The sequence below is a fragment of the Ovis aries genome, chromosome 12 (genome assembly GCF_016772045.2).
Source record: "Ovis aries strain OAR_USU_Benz2616 breed Rambouillet chromosome 12, ARS-UI_Ramb_v3.0, whole genome shotgun sequence".
NCBI classification, from domain to species: domain Eukaryota; kingdom Metazoa; phylum Chordata; class Mammalia; order Artiodactyla; family Bovidae; genus Ovis; species Ovis aries.
In genome coordinates, this window is record NC_056065.1 from 46,455,061 (window position 1) to 46,481,725 (window position 26,665).

The 26,665-nt window shown below is 53.3% G+C and overlaps 2 protein-coding genes across 8 annotated transcripts; one reads left to right on the forward strand and one right to left on the reverse strand.

The window, feature by feature from the left end:
- Positions 1-9,592, forward strand: ICMT (isoprenylcysteine carboxyl methyltransferase). The gene is made up of 5 exons (XM_004014030.6): positions 1-217; positions 1,045-1,133; positions 2,004-2,173; positions 2,933-3,150; positions 6,270-9,592. Exons 1-5 carry the CDS (start codon positions 23-25, stop codon positions 6,450-6,452), a joined length of 855 nt encoding a protein of 284 aa, XP_004014079.3. The 5' UTR covers positions 1-22; the 3' UTR covers positions 6,453-9,592.
- On the reverse strand, positions 8,020-23,638 carry RNF207 (ring finger protein 207). 7 transcript variants are annotated; one of them, XR_009595725.1, is made up of 18 exons: positions 23,479-23,638; positions 23,179-23,369; positions 22,188-22,320; positions 20,940-21,084; positions 20,770-20,851; positions 20,624-20,699; positions 20,418-20,543; positions 19,976-20,022; positions 19,510-19,546; positions 18,918-18,986; positions 18,674-18,771; positions 17,810-17,996; positions 17,468-17,653; positions 17,105-17,156; positions 16,560-16,677; positions 11,884-11,964; positions 8,675-8,935; positions 8,020-8,237 (listed from the first exon to the last, which is right to left on the reverse strand). XR_009595725.1 is itself a non-coding variant. In XM_042257347.1 (18 exons), the coding sequence occupies exons 2-18, from the start codon at positions 23,367-23,369 to the stop codon at positions 8,893-8,895; spliced, it is 1,776 nt and encodes a 591-aa protein (XP_042113281.1). In that variant the 5' UTR covers positions 23,479-23,638; the 3' UTR covers positions 8,020-8,892. The 7 variants fall into 7 exon arrangements, 6 of the variants coding, with proteins under 6 accessions (XP_042113281.1, XP_042113282.1, XP_004014080.2 ...); XM_042257347.1 differs by adding an exon at positions 19,645-19,717 and having other exon boundaries at positions 8,020-8,935; positions 19,510-19,578; XM_004014031.5 differs by lacking the exons at positions 8,020-8,237; positions 8,675-8,935 and adding exons at positions 10,273-11,024; positions 19,645-19,717 and having other exon boundaries at positions 19,510-19,578.
- Positions 23,639-26,665: the final 3,027 nt, after the last annotated feature.

The following is a 26,665-nucleotide window of genomic DNA, read 5'->3' on the forward strand; positions in this document are numbered from 1 at the left end:
GGCCTGTCCGCCTCCCTGCGCCATGGCAGGCTGCGCGGCGCGGGCTCCGCCGGGCTCCGAGGCGCGCCTCAGCCTCGCCACTTTCCTGCTGGGCGCCTCGGTGCTCGCGCTGCCGCTGCTCACGCGCGCCGGCCTGCAGGGCCGCACCGGGCTGGCGCTGTACGTGGCCGGGCTCAACGCATTGCTGCTGCTGCTCTACCGGCCGCCGCGCTACCAGGTGCGGGCCGGACGGAGGGCCGGGGCGGGGATGGGGCCCGGGCGGGCTGGGCGTCGCGAATGGGCACTGTACCCCCCAGGGGTCGAGGTCCAGGTCGGCCGACAGCGCGGCCCACGAGAGGGGCTGCCTCCCCCGGCCGTGTTCTTAAGCAGCTGCGAGTTCAGGCTGCGGGAGGGCGTCCTCCCCGCCAGTCCTGGGGGGCGTGGGGTGCGGGCCCCCTTCTCCCGGCGGAGTGGGTGGAAAATTGCAGTTGGCGCGGTTCAGCAGCTGCGGCAGATGAGCGCGTGGGGTGGGAATGAGCGGGCCCACGAGTTCTTTTATGTAATTTGAGGTGTGGAGAACTACCTACCTACTGTCAAGTCTGAGGTCAGAGGCCCCCGCAGTAACGTGGAAGGGGCTGGGCGCGGAGTCCCGGCTGTCCCGACCGGATTCGCTGCGTGGATTTGGGAGAATCCGGCCAATACGCTAGGTTTACGCTGTTTTCCCACACCCCTGAATAACAACAATCCTAATAGTAATGGCAGCTAAAAACTTCTATAGCACTTCCTCTTAAGTACTTTGCATGGGTCATTCTCACAGCAGTCCTTAAAGGTAGGTACAGTGGTCATCCCCATGTGTAGATGGAGAAGCCCAGGTCCAGAGAGGTTAAGTAACTAGCCTAAGGCCACAGAGGTGAATTTTGGATTTGAGTCCAGGCAGCCCTTCTTCACCCCTTTAACCTCTGAGCAAGTCGACTCAATGGACTTGGTGGTGGTCTGCTTAGACCAGGAAATAAGACATATGCTCTGAACAGCCAGGTGACTGAGCCTCTTTTGGGTCCGTTTCAGATAGCCATCCGAGCCTGTTTCCTTGGCTTTGTGTTTGGCTGTGGAGTGCTGCTAAGTTTTAGCCAGTCTTCCTGGAATCACTTTGGCTGGTAAGAAGTGCTTTGGGAACCATAGTTGTGAGTCAGGGGTGGGTGGATCAGGGTGTCAGTAGTGATGGTCCCGCGTCCCTGGCTGGCTGCAGGCTAGTGAGGGTTCTGAGGGATTGAGGCCTCTAGCTTCCTAGATTCCTGCATCCCGGACCTCTAAGGTAGATGCAGGTCTCTCGAGGCATCCTCCCTATAGATGTTCTCATCCACTGCACCTTCAGTAATGTGACCAGCCCTTCCCAGAAAGAGGGTCTTGGTCCTCAGTGACAGGAAGGGGCAAGGCTCTGGCTCGTCTTCACAGGCCTTTTCCGTCTCTAATTTCTATTAGGTCACATCTAATGCTTCCCCCACGGCCTGTGTAGGATTTTCCCTACACTATGATTTCAGTCCCTTGAGCCTTCTAGTCCCTGACCTGGATATGAACCAGTGGCTTCCAGGTAAAAAGCTTTATCTCCTATTGTCAGTACTCTGAGCCATCTAATCCTCCTTTGCTGGAATTATTTCAGTTTTTTGGATTTTTGTATTCGACATACATCACTGCTTTATTTTGATACTTCTCCTCTTTCATGTTTTACTGTGCGTAATGTCATTTTTTTTTTTTAAAGGCAGAAGGCCCATAATGCCTTCCTAACCTATGTTTTTCTTTTTTTTCCCCCTCCTCCTGTGATGCTCAAAGACGTAGTCCCTTTACAACCCCACTTTCTGCAAACCTCGGGAGTAATGTGGGTGCCTGTGCCTGATATCCACTCTCAGGTGACAACAGAATATCATCAGAGAGTTCAGGGACAGTTCAGAACAAACCAGCGCTTGGACTTATGGCCAGCTTAATTCTCTTGCCTCAACTTACCTTATGTTCTTTTTGTTTTTAAATAGGTATATGTGCTCCCTGTCATTGTTCCACTATTCTGAATATTTAGTCACAGCAGTCAATAACCCCAAGAGCCTGTCCTTGGATTCCTTTCTCCTGAATCACAGTCTGGAGTACACAGTCGCAGCTCTTTCTTCTTGGATAGAGTTCACACTTGAGAATATCTTCTGGCCAGGTCAGTGTGCCCTGCTCTCCCTCTCCAGGGGAGATGGGCGGCCTCCGCCGGGGCCTGAGGACAGTGGCCTGGCTTCACCTCCCAGGTCTAATCTCTCCGAGTGATTTTCCCCAGATCTCTATCCTCACTAAGCTCTTTATAAAGGGCGAGCTTCGCCTGTGAATTCCACCTCTGGATTTGAATGGGGGACATGTTGACCTTTCACTTTAAGCCCTGTGAGACATAGTTTGCACCATCTAACATGAAGTTCCAGCCTCTGATAGCTGTAACCCCAGTTTTATAATCGGGGGTCTGGATCTGTTCGTTTTCTGCGACTTGAGAAATTTCATATGAAAATGTTTACTAGCAAAAACCACTGCATCTGGTAGCTACTCTGACATTGAACTTTGTGCAACAAGTTAAATAACATATATGTAGTTCCTCAGATTCAGTAGAGGGCCAAGGTGGGAAATGCTGAGCCTTCTTTGCTTCACTTAGCTGCTCTAGTCCCTAGAGGAAGGATGGGAGCCCATCAGCTCTTTGCCTCGATGCTCTAACTGGACTGTTGGTGCTTCACAGTAAATGGATGAACAGCACAGTTTTGGGGGCTGTGTTTTGCTTGTCATTAAGCTTCAGTGTGATGACCGGTGCTGATCCCCCACCCCCAGCATGTTTTCTAGTGTCCCAGTCTTTGGAAATAGGTTAATTTTAAGCCTGCAGAGGGAGAGCTCAGTGGTCCAGGGTCTTCACTCCCCCTTTGTCACCATCTCTGTCCTGCAGAACTGAAGCAGATCACCTGGATCAGTGCCACGGGGCTGCTGATGGTGGTGTTTGGAGAGTGTCTGAGGAAAGCGGCAATGTTTACAGCTGGTTCCAATTTCAACCACGTGGTGCAGAATGAAAAGTCGGAAACCCATACTCTGGTGACCAGCGGAGTATATGCTTGGTTCCGGCATCCGTCCTACGTCGGGTGGTTTTACTGGAGTATTGGAACCCAGGTATGGTGTCAGAATCAATACCAGTCCCCTTTAAAGTTTTTAAAAATAATACCTTAAATCGACAGATAATTCAAATACCGTGAAATTGGCCATTTCAGGGTGTACGATTCAGTGGATTTCAGTGTATTTACAAATAATTCAAATACTGTGAAATTCACCATTTCAGAGTGTTCAATTCAGTGGATTTCAGTGTATTTACAAAGTTGTTGGTTCTCTCCCACCTTTTCTTTTTAAAATGTTGTGTTTATTTATTTGTTTATTGGTGGTGTCACATGGCTTGTGGAACCAGGGGTTCCTTGACCAGGGTCGAACCTGGGCCCTAGACAATAAAAGCAGAGTCCTAACCACTGGACCACCAGAGAATTACCTGTTGGTCCTTTTTTTATTTTTAATTTTTATGAATTTATTTGTTTTTGGCTGCTCTGGATATCCTTTGCTGCTCGTGGGCTTTCTCTAGCTGCAGGGAGCAGGGGCTGCCCTTCCTTGTGGTGCTTGGGCTTCTCATGGAGGTGGCTTCTCTTGTGGAGCTGTCTGCTCTAGAGCACAGTAGTTGTGGTGCATGGGCTTAGTTGCTTGAGGCATGTGGAGTCTTCCCAGACCAGGGATAGAACCCTATCTATGTCGGCAGGCAGATTCTTAACCACTGGGCCACCAGGGAAGTCCTGGTTCTTTTTATATAGGTACACACGTTCCCTGCTGTGTTTCAAGTGATAATTGGATAAAAGTCAAAAGAACTGATTTAGTCTTTAACAATTTTTGCTGTATGCTTAAACCCGGTGTCCCAAACTTGTAAACTCTCGGCGATTCTGGGTGCTGTTGCCCCATCTTTCGTACCCCTTTTCTACTTCTTTAACTTAGATTTGGAGCCTCACCCAGTGGGGTGAGGACAGAGATGTGGATGTGGGGAGAGCCCTCTGCCACTCAAGGGGCAACTTAGCTGATTTTCATTAGAAGCTGCTATTAATGAGCCCTGATGGCGCAAGTGGTAAAGAACCTGCCTTGCCTATGCAGGAGACATAAGAGATACAGGTTCGATCCCTAGGTGTGGAAGATCCCTGGAGGAGGGCATGGCTATCCCCTCCAATGTTCTTGCCTGGAGAATCCCCATGGACAGAGAAGCCTGGCGGGCTACAGTCCATAGGGTCAAAAAGAGTCGGACAGGACTAAAGTGACTTAGCACACAGCACAACACACACACAGCACGTTAGTGAGCCCAGAGTCATGTGTCAGGTTTAATGTGAGTGATGGAGGTTTGCTGGGTCTTAGGCTGCAGACTGAGCCTTGTGGCTGGACAGTTGTCTCTTGAATCTGTTCTCTTAGACCTAGAAGGACTTGGCCAGAGTATGTGGGTAGAGCTTAGAAGATTCATCACCTCTTTGGGAACATCCAGTCTGGGCCCCAGGCATCCCATTGCAGGCTGGTACCTGGGGACCCTCTGGTGACCCTCAGTGGTATACAAGGGGCAGCTTCTTGTGCGGCATTCATTTAAAAATGTGCATTTCTGCAGCTTCCTGTGTTAACAATCACATTCTCTGGATACAGACTGATTGCAGAGGAACCATGTAGTTTGCCATAAATGCTGACTAGTAAGCCTGAGTGCTCTAGGACTCAAGGTTTTGTTTTCCTTTTTAAATTTATCTGGCTGCGTTGAGTCTTCCCTGGTGGCTTGGTCAGTAAAGAGTCTGCCTGCAGCACAGGAAACCCAGATTCGATCCTGGAGTCGGGAAGATTCCCTGGAGAAGGAAATGGCAACCCACTCCAGTATTCTTGCCTGGGAATTCCCATGGACCGAGGAGCCTGGCGGGCCGCAGTCCATGGAGTCGCAGAGTTGGACAGGACTGGGCGACTGAGCACGCACGCGCCGGCTCTCAGGTGTGGCATCTGGCTCTTTGCTGTGTCCTGGGGAGTCTCCGTTGCCGTGCACACTGACCGCTAGTTGTGGGCGCAGCAGTTGCGGTGGCATGTGAGGTCTTAGTTTCCTATTGGGATCGAACCCACTGCATTGGAAAGCGGATTCTTAACTAGTGGACCACCAGGGAAGTCCCTCAAGAGGTTTTCACACCTCTTTAACTGTAGATCTTTTTACACTGTGACCCAGCACACAGGTGTATGTGAATACAGAATAAATCTTTTCTGAAACAGCCCTTACCCTGCTTGTGTACAAAACACGCTGTGTTCCAGCTTGTTAGTGTTTGTGGTGCTGTTTCTGATGGAGGGGATTGATTTCAGCTCCATGGCGGGCTGTGGCCTAAGAGTGGGAAGACCCGCTGTAGGGTCTGCTGAGAGGCCTCATGCGCCTGCCGGCCGGGTGGGTCCCAACTCTGACGTCTACTCCTTGGCCTCCCTTAAGTAGGGTGGCAGCACCACCTCAATGGCCTGCTCTGGGGGTTGAATGGCTTACTGGTCGGTGGTAAAGGGCTTGGCCTGTGCTGGGAACACAGGAGACACTCAGTAAACAGTGGTGAGAATAAGAAGTGAGGTCTGGTCACCCACTGGTGGAAACACATCCCGGGCAGGGTTGGGGAGGGGAGGTCAGAAGGCTTCCTGAGCTGCACAGAAGTGGGCCAAGAAGCTCCTTCTCTGGACTTTGAAAGCTGTGCTGAGGAGGCACGATTGAGGGCACAGTGCTCTCTGAGCAGGGGGAGTGTTTCGAGGGAGGACAGTGTACAGTGTGCATGGGGAGGCTGGGCTGGGGGCAGAGGACCAGGCAGCTATGGGGTGGAACGGAGCCAGTCCCCACGGGTTGGGCCGGGGCAGGAAGTGGACACACTGGGAGCCATGCAGGAAGGCAGTGGTGCTTACAGTGGGAATTCACACGTGGGGTCGCCCTTGTAATTTTTAGGTACCTGTCAGGTAAGAGGAACAAGAGAAAAGCAGACCAGCCAAAGCTACAGCAATGAGTGTTCAGTTCTGTTATGAAAGTGATGGTGTGATTTCAGGTCATGGTGCTCTAGCCCCGGGCTCAGGGTCTCCAAGACCCTAGTCACATATCTCGAGAGTCTCTTGGGGCCCTTGACAGGAAGTCCTCTGTGGGTGTTGGAGAGCGGCTGACGCCCTTCCGGCTCACGGTGTGGAGTCGCACTGACCCTGGCCCACTAACGCTGTGTTCCCTCCATCAGGTGATGCTGTGTAACCCCATCTGCGGGGTGAGCTACGCTCTGACAGTGTGGCGGTTCTTCCGCGACCGGACAGAGGAGGAAGAAATCTCGCTGATCCACTTTTTCGGAGAGGAGTACCTGGAGTATAAGAAGCGGGTGCCCACAGGCCTGCCTTTCATAAAAGGGGTCAAGGTGGAGCTATGACAGGCCCAGGGTGGCCCAGGCCAGGCTGGGGGCCCTCCCGCTCCTCGAAGCCTGGGGACAGAACTGCCTCCTGTCGACCACTCTACAGAATGGATTTTCTTAATCATTTTCTATGTCATCAATTACTCTTCTGGAATATCAAAATCAAATGGTCAGAAGGCCTTAGGACCAAAGGAACCCCCCCCGCCCCCAACTCCCCTACTCCCCACCACCCTGGAGCAGCCTGCTCTTGGGCTGAATCAAGGTAGGATATAGATTAAAGGTGGACAAGAAGCAAATAACAGCAATACCCAGCAGCGCCCCCCAGACGTGCCTGGGGAGTGCCTAGGCCACATTTCAGCCCTCCACGAGGCCGGGGGTGTTGAGTTATAACCAAGACCCCTGGGGAGAGAGGTGACCTCCCCCCTCACATGAGTGAGGCGCCTGCCACAGGAAGGGGCGCACGGGCTTATTTGTGTTAGAGACATGTTCAGAATCCTCACTTTAACCGAAAAACACAGACAGCACAGCTTTAACCTCCTTATTTCTGTCCTTACATGCGTGAGCTTCTCTACAGTTTAAGACGCTTCCTTTGGTTCCTCACATATCTCATCCTATTGACTTACCTATTTTTTAAAAATAGCAGTATAAACTCAAAGTGGACTTAACACAGTGTATGAGCCTCACCCTTTATTCGGCAGAAAGGCAGCATGGATGCCCCCAATGACCTGGCTGAGGCTTCAGGTTACCAAGGCTTTCCGCGCCAGAGAGACCGTGGGCCCCTGTGGCTTTCCTAGGGTCCCGGCGCCTGCTCTCCTTCCAGAAGGGCCTGGCGCTACCAGTGACAGGCATGTCAGAGATGTGCCATTCACCCTTTATCCAGGAAACGCTTCCTGGACACCTGCTCTGTGCAAGGCATTGTTAAACGTTGAGAAATACTGCTCTCCGTTTATTTGGGGGTTATTCTTATTTTACCATAGCTTATATTTTTGTGTTTTGACTTAAATGTATTAACCATTGATTCCTATGGTTTGTTCTCAAACTTCCATCATCCCTAATGCCATTTCAGACTGTCTTCCAAAGGGGTTTGAGCATAAGCAGCTATAAAATTCCAGCAAGTCGACTCATGAAAAAAATAGAGCTGAGATTTAGTCACTACTTTTGTTTTTCAAGTTTGGGGAGAGTGGTTGGCTTTACGAGTCAGACATATGAGCTCTGAGGCGCTTGTTGAATTCTGGATTAGAGAGAGGAACTTGGTCTCAGTGTGACTTCTGTCCGTGAAGCCCTGTGGTGGCGCCCTTGGAGCGTGGATCGAAGGCAGCATCAGCACCTGGCTGGAGCACTGCTACACCACACCACCTGGCTTTCAAGGAGTCACTAAACCTTTCCGTGCCTAGACCTCCCCATCTGTAGAATGGGTCCATACCACCTACCTCACAGGGGTGTTGTGAAGACTTAGAAGAACGATGTCAAATGTTTTTAACACTTTGGTGAGAGAGATGACAAAACCAGTACTGTGTGAGGTACACACAACTGGACATTGGATTCACTGTACCAGATACCGGAAATGTGTGTTCAAAAAAGCATCTTACCAACTCAAAATGCTATTTATTTCTAGATTTCCTGGCCGAATTAGTGTTTTCATGATTTTATATACCAAAGAGGTGTACGGGTTCATCGGCAAGAGGTGTGACACTTGCTGGAGGGAGGACCCGACCGGCTCCAGTCTCGGCCTCCTGAGGTCTTGCCCGCTGATAGCCCAGGTGGCAGCCTCAAGGCGGTAGGTTCCTCTGGCGGGAATGCTGCCTGGTGGGATGTCAAATGCACTTAGTGTGTGTGGGGATTGAATCAGTCCTAAACTTGTCCCCCACGCTACACTCAGCAAAGTCAACCCACTTAGGACTGCAGGATGGAGGCGGGTGTGGCTACAGCTTTGGCAGTGGCCCCCACTCTCCGAGGCAAAGTTCTTGCTGTGCTAGCCAGATAGGAGCCAGCTTTCCTCAACACTGAGGGCCGTGAGGCTGTCTAGCACACAGAGAGCCGCTAATAATGCCTGGCTTTATGGACTGTAAGACTGAAGGCGCTGGCTTCTGATGGTCTGTCCCTCCTCTGCCTGCCTGCCAGGCCAGGGGCTCAGGAGGCCAGCCCTGGGGTCCCAGGGAGAGATGCTGTCACACCGCCCACCCGGGCTTGACAAGATGTTCTGCCCTGCTTTGTCCCCCAGGGCGGAAATTAGCAATTACTTAGGGATCAGAGATGAACCGCTTTGGGACAGGCTTTGGCAAGCGATCGATGTTCATCTAGCACTGAGATCTTCAGGTTATTTTTAACTTCGTAAATTTAGCAGTGCCAGCGTGCAGGGAGGAGAATCAGGTTAATGAGGTACAGGCTTTTCGGGTATTCCCGAAAGCTTTTCTTTGGGTAAGGGCCACATCGCCAGTTCCCTCCAATTAATAAATTGTCAGGAGACTTCTTTTTCCATCGCAGGTTTCAAAGCGGAGACTCTGAAATGGAAGAGAGGCACCGCATAGAACAAAGTTGTTTTGAAGCAGTGTAAAACAAAATACTTTATGGGAGTTTGCAGGCTGGGGCCAAGAATGCTGGTTTATGGAAAAGAAGTTGTGGGGCGAACCTGACAGAAGGCAGCATACCCCATCTTTTCATGGTCATGGGCCGTTTTGTACACCTAAAAAGTAAACTCTCTTAATCCCTTTAACTTTCTAACTCTGGTTGGTTATCATGATGGGGAAATGTCCTTGAACCCAGGGGTTGCGTTAATAGTAGCGTCTCCTTTTGGTAGCAGCCCCTCCATGATGGGAATGGTGACTCGCTGGCCCTTCTCTGCACTTTCTTAACTGCCTTAGATAGTTGTGCTCTCTCTCCGCTCTGCGTTTTGCTTCTGTAGCGACTTAGCAAGGCCAGGCCACCCCCAGCCTGTCTGGCTGTGGGGGCGGTGGTGGTGGGGAGACTTGCTGTCAGTCTGCCCTCCTGGGCCCACTCCTGTGGGTCTGTCCCATAGCTAAGCTAGGAGAGTAACCTTACAGAGTAATTGCTCTTCTTTTTACATGCAGAAATGTTTATTTAAATATTGGATTTTCTTTCACAGATACTGATGATTTCCAATTCTTAAATAAAACTGTACTTGATTTCGCTATGAACAACAGTGTGACTGTGTGGGATTCAGAAACTCTTAAGGTCTTGTTACTTCCAGTTAAGAAACATCCAGAACTTAGAGCATAAAGCCAGACGTATCTGCCTCCTTGGTTCTGTTCTGAGTTCCTCCCTTTAAGGGGTGTGTTCCTCCTGTCCATACCCCCCCACCACTGTAGCGGTCCGCCCCTCCCCCACCACCGTGGCGGTCTGTGATGCTTTGGGATGGGACCTGCACACAGCAGGTATGCAGACCTTGGGTGCTGATGTGACCAGTGGACCAGTGTATTGACCTGCAGGCCCACCTGGCACATGAAAGCCACCTGAATCATTAAATCAAGCTGGTATTTGTTTAAGATGTGACTCTTGGCATCATTTTGCCGCCAGAACTTTGAGTGTTAGGTCATGCAGGTCGTTGTTCAGTTGCTTAGTTGTGTCGGATTCTGTGACCCTGTGGACTGCAGCACGCCAGGCTTATCTGTCCTTCACTATCTCCTGGAGCTTATTCAAACTCATGTTTATTGAGTCAGTGATGCCATCCAACAACCTCATCCTCTGTTGCCCCCTTCTCCTGTCCTTATCTTTCCCAACATCAGGGTCTTGCAGGTTAATTTTCATGTTTAAGTGTTCTGTTTAAGTTCCACTTGACGAAAAGACTACTGGGTAAGAATGAAAAACCGCCGGAGCAAAGTTGCGGGTGAACTGTGCTTTAACGTCATCAGAGGTACACACAGGAGAGTGACAGCAGGTGGGGACAGTCGTGGGTACAGGGGTTCGGAGGTGCTCTTTCTTCGCGTTATGAGCTCAGCCCAGGCCCCACAGTGAGAAAAGCTGGAGCGAAGGTTTTTCCCCTTGGCTGAGTCAGCACTAGGATCATGATGGGGTAGAACTTTCCAGCTAACAGCGGGGCCGTGGTTCAGAAGGAATAGGCTTTCTCTGAGGCAGAGTAGGTGCTGCCCAGTGGGTTAGTCCAAGAGGCTCGTTCATGAAATTCAGAGGGTGCACCCTGGCAGGAGTTCACAGCCCAGTATACAGGGAGGTGCAGGGTGAACTGGGATGCCTCCTGGAGCCACTGTGATAAGGGTCAGAACTCTGAACCACGAGAAGTCTAGCCTAAGCCAGAGAACCTGAAATAGGGACCTGCCGGAGTGTCTGGGTTTTATTGATGATAAATGATTACAAATTAAACAAAGAAAATGAGAACTGTCTTTTCTTCACTCTCCTGGCCTTGATTGGCTTGTTGCAAAGTGCTTGACCCTGGAACTGGTCCCAGGCTAAGCTGGGTGCTCCCTCCAGGTGGGGGCATCACCCCCGTTTTTTGATCTGGGTCTGGGCGCATCTTTGTTTTTCAGTGGAGGCTCCTCTGCAAGGCCGCCCAGAGCTCGGCTGTTTCTCAGCTCTGAGTTCTTCTCCTTCTTCTCTGCAACACTTACTGGATCGCTCCTAAAGAAACACTAGGCGTGACCCCCCTCTCCGCTCCTGTCCCCATCTCCTTGGTGTCCCAGAGCTAAAATCCACCCAGCCAGAGGCTTTTAGAACAGCAAGCCTTCCCAAAGGGCACCAGGGGGTGACCACAGCAGAACCAGAACCACACCACGTCATCTCCTAAAGGACTCATCTCGCTTCTAAGACTTGTAGCTGCAAAAATGTCCACAGTTCAGACCATTTCAGAGGTTTGTGACCCTGCTCTTTGAATCGACCCTCCCTTGAAGCAACCACTCCAGGAACTCCAAATGGTGCCTGGAGTGGTTGGGGCTCCTTTCTGCTCTGTCACCAACCCCACGGTGGCTTTGGACACAGCTGACCTCTCCCCACCCACAGGCCCTCTTAGATCTGATTTTCTACAACTCCAGTGAAACATGAGAAGATCTGTTTCTGACAGTGTCGCTCTGTTACTGCACATTCTTTTCTCCCTCTGGCAAGTATGTTGGCAAACACTGTGGCTCCAATGAAGGAAGAAATAACCCTCAGTCACTTTTCCTTGAGTCACATGGCGTAAGAGCCAGGGTGTTCAGAGGTGTGTGGGGAAGGAAGCTGGCAGCCATGGCCATCTGTGGTTACAAAACTCCGGTCATGTCCATCCAAGTCACATCTGTCACCTACGAGGTCACTGGTTTGAAGGCACCACCCAGATTAAGAACCTCTGCAACCCCAGAATTTATACACGGAGGCCCAGCCGAGGGTGTAGAGCTGGTCAGTGTCAAGCAGGGACCAAAAGAAAACCCAAAGTCTGCCTTTATCATCTGTGTTTGTCTCTGAGATTAAATCATTCAGCCTGCTCAGGTTGAAAGACCCGCCTTACCTGGCCGGGGCCTCAGCATTCACGCCATCATCATGCATGTTTTGTGGATGGTCTGATGGTTCATCCACAGGGACCTGAAACCTGCAAGACAGAAAGCAGTTCCCGGGGTCTGGATGCAGCAGAGCCAGCCTGGTGCGGAGCCGGCCTGGTGCGTGTGCTCAGGTTCACGGCACAAACCCTAACCTGAGCACACCCTCAGGGCCCTCCTCGGGCTTTGGGCTTCAGATGTCTACGGGGGGCCAAGGCCATAACAGTGGACGAGAGAGGCTGGGCCCTGTGTTCCTGGGAGCCCTGTTCTGGTCAGGGAGACATGCCAAGGTGGGGCACCGCAGGTCTGAATCGGGGGAGTGACTGTGAGCAAGACCTGCTTTCAATAGGAGGGTTCGGGAAGGCCTCTCTGTTGATGCTCAAGCTGAGGCCTGGGTGACACGGTCCCTGGAACAAGCTGAAGCAACAACATTCCAGGCGGAGGTGGGGAAGTGGAGCCAGTCCAGCTTCTTTGCAGAACCAAAAGGCCATTGTGACAGGTGTGGGGAGGGGCTGATGAGGACAGAGGTGGGCAGGAGGGTCCCAAAAGGACTCTCAGGCCCCAGGCCACACTGACGGTGGGGTGTCTCAGAAGCAAGAGAAGAGCAAGATGAAGGCGACAGTCTAGGCTCATGATAGTTGCTCCAAGGTCAAAGGATGTAGCTGGAAGGTCGCTGATGATGGAGCAAGAGCATATCCAGGGGGTGGGGTTGAAGGGGGTTCCCAGCACTGGGAGGGGAGGAGGCAGAGGGCAACTCTAGACCAACCTGCAAAGTGGTCCATGAAGAGGGGGAGGGGCAGCCTCCCTGCTCACCCCAAACCCCCAGGAACTGGGCTCCAGCCTGAGCTCCTTTCTATTCACTGACACCAACCACAGATGCCGCTTCCCTACAGAGGTGTGACTGCCAGGATATTGCCCCTTACAGGTGGGCAGGAGCACACTACTGGCAGCCAACTGCTCACCAAAGCAGGGCACATGGAAGGGAAAGGATGCCCACAGAAAAAGCGTGGCTTAGAATGGGCACACAGTGTGAACAAGTGGGGTCTGTGACACCACGATGTCACCTCCACTCAGAGGGCCCCAGGATTACGTCCATCATGACTGTATGTAACACCAGAGGTCAGTTCTGCTTGGTTTTGAGGTTCTATAAATGGAATCACACAGTATCTGGAGTAAACTGCACTGTCTAGGAGGACACTGTCATTAGTCCTGGGTGGACAGGAATTTGATCAAGACTCTACAAGAGGAGGACTTTCCTGGCGGTCCAGTGGCTAAGACTCCTCATTCCCAATGCAGGAAGTCTGAGTTGGATCCCTGGTCTGGGAACTAGATCCCACATGCTGCAATTAAGACTTATGTGGCAATGAAGGTCCCACATGCCACAACTAAGACCCAGGGCAGCTAAATAAGTGAATATTTTTTAAAAACTGCAAAAATTATGATGAGTGCAACCACTCAGTGTGACTTGTTAAAGTGGTCACTTAAAAGGTGGCTTGGGGCTTCCCTCATGGTTCAATGATTAAGAATCTGCCTTGCAATGCAGGGGACACTAGTTCGATCCCTGATCTGGGAAGATCCCACATGCCACAGGGCAACTCAGCCCATGGGCCACGACTAATGAAGAACCTTGAAGAACCATGCTCTTAGAGCCCATGCTCCACAACAAGAGAAGCCAACTCAATGAGAAGCCCAAGCACTGCAGCTAGAAAGTAGCCCCTGCTCACCGCAACTAGAGAAAGCTCTTACACAGCAATGAAGAGCAGCACAGCCAAAAATAAATATGTAAATAAATATTTTTTAAAGTAATAAAGTTAAAAAATAAAAAGTGGCTTGGCAGTTCTGGATGAATACAGCAATTGTACACACACACTCTTAATTTCCCTCCTTCCCAAAACTCACTAAAACTAGTAAAGGGACCAAAACAATGAGGGGGGAAATCCTCTCCAGCTTGACAGCAGGAAAGAATAACAGCAACATCTGGAAGCTGGAGAGCAGTAGACAAGTGTCCACTAATTCAGCAGACCTGAGAAGCTGCAGTCCCACCAGTCCCCACCACAGAATCCCCAGGGCCCCAGGAACAGGCAGCCCCATTGCTTCTGCAGCTCAGGGGCTAGGACTGAAATAGGACAGTGAAAGTTAAGATCCCTACCTCTGAACAGCTGCAACCCCCCAACCCTGAATTCGGAAAGGTTAGTCCCTGGGAGGGTATGACACACAGATGAGAACTACTAAAAACCAGAAAATTAGGTGTGCAGACAAATGATCCACATGGTGACCTTCCAGGAAGGAAACTGGGCAAAGATCTAAAACTGACATTGGGGCATTAAAAAAAATGAATCATGGGGCTTCCTTGGTCACTCAGTGGTAAAGAATCCTCCTGCCAATGCAGGAGACACGGGTTCGATTCCTGGTCTGGGAAGATTCCACATGGTGCAGAGCAATTAAGCCTGTGCTCCACAGCTACTGAGCTTACGTTCTAGAGTCCAGGAGCTGAAACTACTGAGCCCATGCGCCACAACAATGGACGCCTCCTCAATGAGAAGACTGCTCGTGGCAACTAGAGGGCAGCCCTTGCTCTCTGCCACCAGAGAAAAGCCTGAGCAGCCACGAAGACCCAGAACAGCTAAAAGTAGAAAGAAAAAAAAAAGGCAAAACAAAAAACCCCACTTACCCAGATGCCTCACATGACCCACGTGCTCAGAGCTTGAGCCTGCTCTCCCCCACCTCATTCCTAACATGAAGAGGCAATCAAAGATTTCCTGACATCTGACCAAAGCCTTTATCATGAAAGGTAGAAACCGAAACGGAAAGTAACTTGGAGAAAACAGCCTTCATGGAGAAGGAAACTTAAAAAAAAAAAAAAAGCAAAAAAGTCTATCAGCTCCATCGTGTCCATGAAACAACAGAATGCTATGTAACTAGAGCAGTCAAAGTACCAAAAACACCTCTTTGGAAGTGAAAGCCAATTTATAACATTTAAAAGAGCTCTTGGGGACCACCCTGGTGGTCCAGTGGTCTCTGTGCTCTCAATGTGGGGAGCATGGGTTCAATCCCTGGTCTGGGAACTAGACCCCACATGCCACAGCTAAGAGCTCAAGTGCCACAGCTAAAGATCACAATGCAGTAATGAAGATCTAAGATCCCACGTGCTGGAACTAAGACCCAGTGCAGCCAAATAAATATATTGTTTAAAATAAAAGAGCTCTTGGAAATTTTCTTCAAAAATGAACTAAATAGACAAGCTGGAAGATAAAAGAAGAAATCGCCCAGAAAGTATGGCAGATTAATGAAGAGATGGAAAAGAAAGGACTGAAAAGGGAAGGTAAATCAGAGGACCAGCCACAGAAGGCCAGTATTCAATAAGAATTTCAGAAAGTGGAGAAAATCAATTAACCAGTTCAAAAAGAAACATGCCCAGACAAGGACACATATTTCCAGATTGAAAGGACCAACTGGTACCCAATGGATAGAACGTTTGCTATTGTTTACTTGCTAAGTCATGTCCTATTCTTTGCAACCCCATGGACTATAGCTAGACCTGCACCAATGTGAAATTTTATAACACTGGGAACAGAGAAGATTCCACAAGCTTCTAAAGAGAATAAGTAGGTCACATTACAAGGATTAGGAATCAAAATGCTTTCAAACTTCTCAAAGACAACCTTGGAAGCTAGAAGACAATAGAGCATTGCCTTTAAAGGAGATAATTCCCAATCTAGAATTTCCATTTAGAATTCAATACCCAGCAAAACTATCAGTCAGTCAAGCACGAAGGCAGAATAAAGATACTATAGGAACTTCCCTGAAGGTCTAGTGGTTAAGACTCCAGCGTTCCAATGCAGGGGACAAGTGTTCAATCCCTGATTGGGAATAAGATCCCACATGTCTCACAGTATGACCAAAAGATAAAAAGAAAGATACAGCAGACTTATGCTGTTCAAAACATGTTTGTCCTATCTTCTCAAGATGCTGTTTGGAGGATAGAAAGTGAAAGTGAAGTGAAGTCGCTCAGTCGTGTCTGACTCTTTGCAACCCCATGGACTGTAGCCCACCAGGCTCCTCCATCCATGGAATTTTCTAGGCAACAGTACTGGAGCCACCAAATCATGAACGAAGGCACGTGGCATATTGGAGTCAGGAGATCTCACTTTGGAACAAGGCGAATGGAGTCCCCTGGAGGGTGGTAGATGGAGAATCCAGGCTGACCACTGTGTACCAGTGCTACAGGGCAACCACCATGGGGCTTGTGACTTAAGAGGCAGGCACATTGAGGACTTGCCACCAAGAAACCCTCTGCCCCAGTAACACTCCCTGTGCCCAAGGATGGTGCTGAGAGTCTGGTACAGGTCATTGTCTAGACTTGGTTTAACCATGGGCTGGGGAAGTTCTCTCTCCTCTGTGTCCTGCTGCCTGGATCAGCTGAAGATCGTCATTTCACCCCCAAAGTGTAAAGATGTGGGTGATGTGTGCCTAGAAGCAGAAACTCAGAGCAGCCCACTCATTCTGTGTTTTAGCCGAGGTCCAGCACCTGACCTGCCCAGATCATGACCTGGCCCACTTCCCTGACAGGAACTCTCCCAATGGTGTGGCACTTTCTCTATCCACATCCTGAAGTATCTTGGTTCCCTCAGAATACCTCCAGCCTCACCTGGGCTCCAGTCGCTCCTTCACCTTGGCAATGGAGCGGATGTAGGGCGTGATTTGCTTGGTGATGGTGGTCAGGTAGGCATTCTCCTGCTTCAGCTGGAGAAGGTCATGGAGCTGGGCTGTGGGGGCCCAGGCCAGAGCATTAGGTCTTGTTGGCTTCAGATCCTCACTCTCCAGCCTCGATCCATGTAAATATCCCAACTATTTGAGTGATTACCTCTAATTAAAGCATGAGGTAAGATTCCTAAAGTCATCCTACTTACTGAATTCTGACCTCAGATATATTTTTGGGGGGTCACTTAGCAGCTGTGAGTCAAGAACTAAGTGGGGGACTTCCTGGTGGTCCAGTGGCTAAGACTCCACACTCCCAATGCAGAGGATTTGGGTTAGATCCCTGGTAAGGGAACTAGATCCTCCATACCACAACTAAGACCCGGCACAGCCAAATAAATAAGAGCTTGGGAGTTTGAATCTGGTTATCGGGTAACTGGCTTCCTGCCCCTGAAAGCATGTGGAGGGGAGCACTCAGTAGCAGCTGCCCGGGACCTTCATATATCTCCTGTTCGTTAGCCACCCGCTGGTAGGAGTCCTCCCAAATCTGAAAGAGAAAGTAAGTTGGATATTGCACATGGCCGAGTTGGAAGTTCCATCGGGGCCATTTCTGTCCTCTAGCTGCTCAGAACCACAGGGTGCTCCCAGGCAGTTCCTGGGTTCCAGGCAGCAGAGACCCAGGTTCCAGAGCCTGTGAGGGCCTCCTGGGGCCCCAGGCCGAGTCCCCCCACCCCCCCCCATCCCCCCCCCCCCCCCCCCCCCCCCACCCCCGGCCCCGCCACTTCCTGTCTGGGGGTAGCAGACCGACATGCTGACAGGTGGGGCTGCAGGGGAGAGAGGTGCCTTGGGAGGGGCTACCTCCTGGAAGACTGCTCTCAGGCCCTCCACGGAAGCATACTCCGAGGCGATCTGGGCGTCCACCTGCAGGGCCTTGTGTAAGATGTCGCCCATGATCTCAGCTTTGATGAGCGAATGGTGCTTGGTGAGGTCCCGGTGCAGCTCCTGTACCTGGTCCTTCAGGTTCTGCATCTCTGCCTGCAGGCGCTGGGGGAGGGGAGAGACCGTGTATGCCTGTGTGCCCTGCAGGCTGGGTGCACTGCGGGGCCTCGGTGGAGGTGCACCTGGCAGCCCTGGTGGCCGGATGAGGTTTGGCCACAGCACTTTGGCCCGTTCCTCGCTGGCCCATCCCCGCCCCCTCACCCGGTAGGAGTCCTCATAGTGGCGGCAGTGCTCCGTGAAGGGTGAGTCGTTGCCCTCCGCCAGCAGCACCTTGGTACTGATGGACCGGTGCAGTGTGGGCTTTTGGACCGGCGACCCCAACATCTTCCCTACCGGGGAAGGGCAGCCGCGCCCCCTCAGCACCTTGGGGCCTGAGCCCCCTGCGAGCCTGGGGAGAGAACTCGTGTGGATGTGGCTGTGGGGGTCCAGAGGGTCCTCCCTTACCCCAGCCTCTCACCCCAGGTGGCACACCAGAACCACGCAGGGGCCCTCAATAAACCTGATGCCAGGCTTTGTCCACCCAAGACCAATGACATCAGCAGGGTATTTTTAAAAGTTGAGAGTTATGCCAGCATGCATCAGGATGTCCTCAGGGCTGGTCCCCAGCACACCGTAAGTTCATGCACACACGCGGGACCTTGCAAATTTGGCCTGATACCCAGTCTCCTATGCCTGGGGCCCTGGGACCCTTGGCAGACAACCCCAGCTTAGGCATTTCTCCTAACTCCTAGGGATATCCAGCTCTTTAGACTGACCCCCATTCCCAGAAGTCAGACCCCCTGTGGCTTCTGGTGACCGAGACCCCACTCTAAGCTACCCTTCCTTTCAGGGCTTAGACACCCCAATCCAGGTGCACAACTGCGGTTGGGGGCAGCCCCTGAGTCCTCCTGTTTACCCCTGACGCGGCTCCAAGCCCAGTCTACGTGGGCTTCCGACCAGGATGGCTGCTTTCAGGCTGGGCAGGCTCCCGCGTGGGAGCTTGGTGAGCTGAGAAAGTCTGCCCCCACCCCAGCGGAAATCTTGTGCCCGCCTCCCCGTTCCCGGTCCGGCGCCCTCGCGGCTCACGTGCTAGTGCCACCCCCAGCACCCGCCGCGCGGCGTGGCCCCAGCAGCAGTAGCGGCTCCAGGCAGCGCGCGAACTCGGCGCGGTGGTCGCTGGCGATCTGGATGGCAGGATGAGGTCGTGAGGTAGGTCCCTCCCCTGCGGGCCCGCGCCCCCGCCCGCGGCCCACCCCATGCCGCGGTCTCCCCTGCCCACTTTGCGTCCTCGCCCCTGCCTCCACCCCCGGCCCACCCCGCGCCCCCGCACCTTGCTGCTCTGTGCCGGCCGCAGGCGATGTGGCCGCGTGACGATGCCCTGCAATCTCTCCATCAGCTCCTGCGGCCGGGGGAGGGGGAAAGGGGAGGGCTTTCAGGTGGCTGGGGTGACACTGAGGGGAGGGGTCCGGAGGGCGAGTCTGCCTTTAGGATGGTTACTTGCCTTCAGATCCTCCCTGGGATTGGCCGGATGTCCACCCCAACCTCCCCCACCCCAAATCGACAGGAAAAGTTGGGGTGTCTGGACTTCAGTAGACTCTGCATTTTGGGGGAGGAGGTTTATGCTCCCTCCAGGCTCTGCTTGTCCTCTTATTTATTTATTGGCTGCACTGGTGGCTTTGGGGGATCTTAGTTCCCCCGCCCGGGACTGAACCTTGCAGAATCCTAACCACTGGAGACCACCAGGGAATTCCCTGCTGTCCTCTTAAAAGGGCTCCGCTGGCCCCCAAGTAGTTTGTAGATGACAATGTGGAGGAGGTAGCCAGCCTCCAGGGAACAGGCTGCCCAGCCCTGAAGTGGGGGTCTCAGATGTGCACATTGGGTTCCTGCTGGGGAGGGGGGACCCAGGAGCTGGGGGCACTCACGTAGCCCAGGTCCAGGAACTCGGCCTTGTTGGCCAAGCTGAGGAAGGAAGAGCAGATGACCAGGTGAACCTGCAAGAGGGACACTGCTCAGTGCCTGGGCGGGGTGTCCAGCCCCATGCCCTCAGCTCTCCTTACCTGCAGGGTGGGCAGCAGAGTGGCCAAATGGGAGAGCTGCTCCTTGAAGGCCTTGTCCTTCTCTTCATATTGGCTGGGGGAGGGGCAGGCAGCCTCATCTCCAAGAGGAGGGCTGCCCACCCCCACCTGGGTGGAGCCTCAGAACTGGGTGGTTTCATCTCCCCACCCACTTCATGCATCCTTCCCTGTCTCCCCTTCCCTGAGCCACCCTGCCTTCCCCCCATGGGGTGGACACCTGGATGTCTTGCTCTTAGGTGGGATGGGGCTGGCCTAGGCTCCAGCTGGTGTCTGGAGGTCAAGGGGCAGAGGGTGGAGACCTGCCACCACTCACCTCTGCACGGCCTGCAGCAGCAGCGCTTTCCTCTCTGACAATTTGTCCTGGGAAGAACGGTCCACTAACTGACTGAGCAGACTTGGCCCTGCTCCTTCCCAGCACTCTCCCAGGCTCCTGGGCCCCAGCCACACAGCTGCTTAGGCTGGCTCTCTCTCCAGCCCACAAGCTCTGCTACCCCCACCTGGGAGCACCATCAGCCTCATCTTCAATGTCACCTCCTACGGGAAGTCTTCCCTGACCACATCACATCACAGACCCCAGCCTAGGGCTGGCCCTTGCTCCTCCTCTGAATTTTCCGGGCTGCTGAGATTAACTCCTGAAAGTAGTTTAGTGCTTGCTACACTGGAATCTCTAGGAGGGCTGGGGCAGGCCTGGGCCCCAGTCAGGTCATGCTGATAAGGATTCTGGGCTGTAGCTGTTTAGTCCCCCTACCCCTCACCTGCATGCTGCTGAAGAGGGCCTGGATGGCGGCCTCCTCCTCCGCCGCGCTGCGTCGCACCTCCTCCACCATCGCCTGCAGCAGCTCGATGGCTTCTCGAGTGGCGGTCTGCAGGGCCTTCACCTCCTGGGGACAGGGCGGCCTCAGCCTCCTGGGGGCGCGCGTTCCCAGCCCCGGCCCCGGGGCGCCCAGCAGCCCGCGCTCACCAGCACCGCCTGCTGCAGCCGCTCACAGCCCTGGACGTAAGCTGACTCGAGGTCCACGCAGTGGACGCGGCTCTCCCTGCAGGGACCCCGCGCGTGAGCCCCGCTCCGGGACGCTCGCCAGCCCACCTCCTGCGCCCTCTACCCACCCCTGCATGTCCCGGAAGCAGCGGATGCACAGCAGCGACTTCTTGTCGGTGGAGAACAGGACATAGGGCTCGGAGTGCAGCTCTGCGGCGGGGGCGGCGATGAGGGCGCCGGCCAGCGCCCGCCCCCATCCCCGCCTGGCGCCGGCCCCGTCCCCGCACTCCGCACTCACTGCACTTCTGGAGCACGTCGCGGCTGCGCTGGCCCAAGGCCACGATGTCGTGGCGCGCGAACATGCGTGCCCGGTGCGTCTCGTCTCGGCAGCGCGCGCACAGCGGCTGCCCACACGTGTTGCAGAAGTACGTGGTCTCCGCGTCCTGCGGACAGAGCTTGGGCTCAGCCCGCCGGTGAACTGGAAGCCTGTGTTTTCGTCTCCGGCAGGGGCAGGGCCGCCGGCAACCCTTTCATGTAAACCCGACGCGCAGAGCTCTGTATCCCCAGTTTACAGACGAGAATATAGGGGTTCAGAGAGTAGGTGAGGGGGAGGTACCCAGAACAGGCTTGAGGAGGGGGTTCCCCAGGGTTGTGGGGAGGGCAGATACTGTATTTGCAAAACATTTAACCTACAACAGAAACGTATGTGTGCCCGTGGGCAAGACCTGTCAAGCCCCTCTTGGCACCCTCAATAGGAGACACATGGCTGTGTTCACCCCAGCCATTTGAAGTTGGGACTTGACTGGGAGGGGAAAGGGGTGAAGGTGTGCAGGTGCCCTTCCCTGTGGCTGAGAGTCCAAGGCATCGATCCCAGGAATGGATATGAAAACACAGACCCCCAACTTCTTTGGCATTCAAGGCCATTTCCTCCTCAAGCTCTCCGTACCTCCGGCCCCTCACCTACTGCTCATCTCCATACTTCTGGGTAGCATATATTCTAGAACTTGCCAGCACACCCTGACCTTTTGCTCCTGTACAGACATCCTCCTGGGATTCCTCAGACCAGGTTCCACAGTCTGGAGAGAGTCCCCTGTGCACTTCTCAGTCCAGCCCAAACCTGGCCTCTGCTCCCAGGTCCTTCAGGATGATCTCTCCCCCAAAACACAGTGTGCTCACATCCCCTGTCCTCTCTGGCTGCAGATAGCGGCTTGCGGCTACCCAGGTAGCAGTGGACCTTGGAGGGACTCCAGGTCTGTGCACTGGATTGCTCTTCCTGTTCCATATCACAACTCTGCCCTGAGTTGGGGGCCAGTAAACTACCCCCAAATCCAAGTGGCTTTAACCCCTGCACCTAGCAGACTGTTGGTTCAAGTGAGTTGTTTCGGACTTCAGTCTCCATACCAGTAAAATGGGGCCTCTGTTCTGGATAGGAGGTGCCTTAGAAAGGGGCTGGAGAGCCCGCTGTTGGGTGATTCTCTGAGGATATGGCATCAGGACAGTGCAGCCTGGCACCCTCCGCTCCCCACTGCACCCCAGGTGCCCCTGCCTGCTTGCCGCACTCCAGGTCGCAGTTGGCACAGCGCACCACCTCGGTGCCATCCCCTGAGCTGTCCACCAGGAACTGCAACAGCCGATCCACTGGAGGGAGCCCGCTGGGGCCCTTCACCACCGTCTGGTGCCTGTGGAGAAGCTTCGGCCTAGCTCCAGATGCCCCTTCCCCAAGGCTCCCTACCCACTTCCTACTGTGTACATTCCAGGCGGAACTAAAAATAGGGTGGGAGGTGGGGTGCCTGCAGGCCTGACATCTATAAATATTTCAGCCAGTGCGCACTCCAACTGGTCCCTTCCCAGCCCTGGAGGGATCCTGGGAGGGGGTTGGTGACTCAGGGTGTCAAAGGCAGAAGCCTCCCTTCAAGCCCCTCTCACTGCATTAGGCAAATTCAGGGCCACCCCAGGTATCCTGAGCTTCCCTGGTAGCCCAGCGGTTAAAGAATCCACTTGCAATGCAGGGGACAAAGGAGGCTTGGGTTCAATCCCTGAGTCAGGAAAATCCCCTAGAAATGGCAACCCACTCTAGTATTCTTGCCTGGAGAATCCCATGGACAGAGGAGGAGCCTGGTGGGCTACAGTCCATGGGGTCACAAAGGCTCAGACCAGCTGAGCACAGATGCACAGGTAGCTTGAGCCAATGTAACTTGCTACTTTGACCTGAGACTTAAGGACCCCTAAGCGAGTCATTGAGAGTGTCCCGACGCTGAGCTGAGATCACCTACTCCAGCAGCATCCAATTCCACAGCACAGGCACTCTAGCCTGCCCTTGCCCCCCGATTTATCTTGAGAGGCCTTGGGTTATAATCCCAGGTCTCAGTTACCCTGATCTGTAAAATGGGCAGGAGCCTTCACGATCTCTGGCAGAGAGGCACCAGCTGGGTGCAGTCTCTCCCAGCCTTCTTCCTGAAGAGTCTTGGCCTCCCAGCACCCAGATCCCTTCCCAGAGGGAGCCAGCCTCCCCTCCTCCGAGGTTTCCAGGCACTCACTGGCACAGAGGGCAGGCGAGGCGGCCATCAGTAGCGCGGCCACGCAGGCAACCGGCGCAGAACTCGTGAAAACAGTCCAGCAGGCAGGGGCGCTCATACTGCGCGTGGCACAGCGGGCACACGAGGGGGTGGCCGCTTGTCCCGTCCAGGGCGCCTGGGCCCTCCAGAGGCGTGAAGATAGCTCCGGACATCTTCAGGGACAGCGCAGGAGGGCGGTGGAACGCCCTTGGTTGGGGAGGGCTCTCACCGTGCCCGCGACGGCATCCGCAGCCCCCCGTCCCCTGCGCCGGTCCCCCTTACCTGTCCGGCCCGGACCCTTCGCGGCGTCCAGAGATCGTGGAGCGGGGGAGCAGCTAGGGTTCAGGGCTGGGGGCTAGCGCGCCGGGGCGGGGAGGATGGGCAGGAGGCGCGCAGAGAGGCCAGACCCTGTGCGTCCTCCCACTTCTCCGAGGCGGCCCCTGGAAGGTCAGTGCATCCTACCCAAAGCCCGGCCTCCCTCTTTACCCCCCACCTAACCTCCCCTTACTCCCACCTCAGGAATTCTCCTGCCGGTGTCCTCTGGATGACCCGCAGGCGGCACCCCTTCCGCCCCCCGGTGCTCCGGTCCACCTTTCCCAGGTCGGCGGCTGCTGCCTCGCCGCGAGGGCCTGCACCGAATGAACTCCGCGCTCCCCCACCGCTCTGACCCAGGGCCCCGGTCACAGCCACGGCCACGGCCACTGTACCCTCCGCCCGGAGGAGGAGTGTGGCGGGAACGCGCGGCTGGAAACGACCCCGTGGGGCTAGGGTTCGAAACTTGGACTGGATCCGGCCCGGGATGACAGAGCCCCGAGCCCGGAGTCGCCGGAGCGCCGCACAGAGCGGAGCCCGAGGGCCCTGGCTGCGGGCTCCTCAGGGGTGTATGGCCCCCCGGCCAGGCTGGCTGTGTCGGGTCGGACTTGGCCGGGACAGGAGTTTGCCTGCGCGGTCCTATTACCTCAACGGCCAGTTGAGGGCGCCCGAGAGCAGCAGCCGCCCCTCCCACCCATTGGCTTGGGAGGCACGTGAGAGGGCTTGGCAGGCCAGGGCTGCGTTTGGCAGGTTGGGGGCCCCCGTCCGACCTCTCAGAGCCTCGGGGTGGGTTAGAAAGGGGGACCTCCCGGTGATCAGGGCAGATTTCAATGAAGTGAAATGCACGTCCCAAGCCTCCAAATAATTAAGACCCCAGCCCCATCAGCAGCGGAGTGCCCCACGAAGAGGTAGGTTCGGGAGGGAGAGAGCGAGAGAGGACTCGCTGAGCCTTTCCACCTGGGTCCTTCTGCCTTTCTTGGGCTGCCGTATACTTGTTTCACGCAGGGTGATTTTCTCCAAATTGCCTGCTTTCTCTGCACATGCCATCCTGAGCTCCTGGAGAGCAGCCCCGTCTCTGCTCCCGCCACCGCCCCACCCCACCCCCGACCCCGTCCCGGAAACCAGGGTCAAGCCACAGCCTGACCCATGGAAAGTGCTCAATTAAATCTTACTAATCAGTTAGAAAAAACTAGGAGATAATATTCTAGCTGGGTTTTGAAGGATGAGTAGAAGTTTGCAAGGGAGAAGAAAGGAAGTGAATTTTAGGCAGGAAATACCTATTCTTTTCAGGGTTGATAGCTTATGGTGGTAGGTGTCGAGTTTGTGGTCTCTGAAGGAGGTTTCATTCCAGAACCAAAGATGCAGTCTCAGTCACTCAGAGCTTTGTGCAGCAAATATTTTAATGAAATGAAAGGACTGAGAAAGCTTCTGATCAGAAGAGGGTAGGAAGAGTACCCACTTTGCTAGATTGAGCAGGGCATTATACACTTTTGAGCTGGCTGCTGAAAATAGATAAAAAGAATACCTCAAGACTGAAAGTTTTACCAGACCCTTTCCCAAGCCATATATCCTGAGATAACTTTGACACAAGATTCAGTTCAGTTCAGTTCAGTCGCTCAGTCGTGTCCAACTCTTTGCGACCCCATGAATCGCAGCACACCAGGCCTCCCTGTCCATCACCATCTCCCGGAGTTCACTCAGACTCACATCCATCGAGTCCGTGATGCCATCCAGCCATCTCATCCTTCGTTGTCCCCTCCTCCTCCTGCCCCCAATCCCTCCCAGCATCAGTCTTTCCAATGAGTCAACTCTTTGCATGAGGTAGCCAAAGTACTGGAGTTTCAGCTTTAGCATCATTCCTTCCAAAGAAATCCAAGGGCTGATCTCCTTCAGAATGGACTGGTTTGATCTCCTTGCAGTACAAGGGACTCTCAAGAGTCTTCTCCAACACCACAGTTCAAAAGCATCAATTCTTCAGGGCTCAGCCATCTTCACAGTCCAACTCTCACATCCATACATGACCACAGGAAAAACCATAGCCTTGACTAGACGGACCTTAGTCGGCAAGGTAATGTCTCTGCTTTTGAATATGCTGTCTAGGTTGGTCATAACTTTTCTTCCAAGGAGCAAGCATCTTTTAATTTCATGGCTGCAGTCACCATCTGCAGTGATTCTGGAGCCCCCCAAAATAAAGTCTGACACTGTTTCTACTGTTTCCCCATCTATTTCCCAAGAAGTGATGGGACCAGATGCCATGATCTTCGTTTTCTGAATGTTGAGCTTTAAGCCAACTTTTTCGCTCTCCTCTTTCACTTTCATCAAGAGGCTTTTTAGCGCCTCTTCACTTTCTGCCATAAGGGTGGTGTCATCTGCATATCTGAGGTTATCAATATTTCTCCCGGCAATTTTGATTCCAGCTTGTGTTTCTTCCAGTCCAGTGTTTCTCATGATGTACTCTGTATATAAGTTAAATAAGCAGGGTGACAATATACAGCCTTGACTACTCCTTTTCCTATTTGACACAAGATTAGCCAGGGAGAATGGGTTCCAGGCAACATGCGTCTGGGAGAGATACAGTGTTGCTGAGAAACAGGTTCCCAGGCAAGATTTGTTACAATTATAATTATTAACATAGAGCCTAAGTAAAACATACCCATGAGTAAGATGTATTACTGCTCTGTATGATTAGCTCCAGATCTAAAGAAAAGCCAGCTCTCAGGCAAGATACATTGTTACACAAGGCTTAAGGAAAGCATGAGCAAGACACATTATTGCTTGTGCAGCCTATGTGACTAAGGCAAAAGAACTGGAACAAGAATGTTCACTTCCTCCTTAAAGGAGCCTTGGACTCCCTATCAACCTACCTAAGTTAATGCTAGAACAGTCCTCTCTAGCCCCTGTGCTCCAAGTCATAGTAACAGTGGCCAGTGTTTACAGGTCAAGGTACTATTCAAAGTTCTTTTACTTGTATTATCTCAACTAATCCTGACCATTTTTTAAAAAGTGAAAGTGTCAGTTGCTTAGTTGTGTCCTGACTGCAACCCTATGGCTAGAGCCAGTCAGGCTCCTCTCTGTCCATGGAATTCTATGGGAAAGAATACTGGAGTGGGTAGCCATTCCCTTCTCCAGGGGATCTTCTCGACCCAGGGTTTGAACC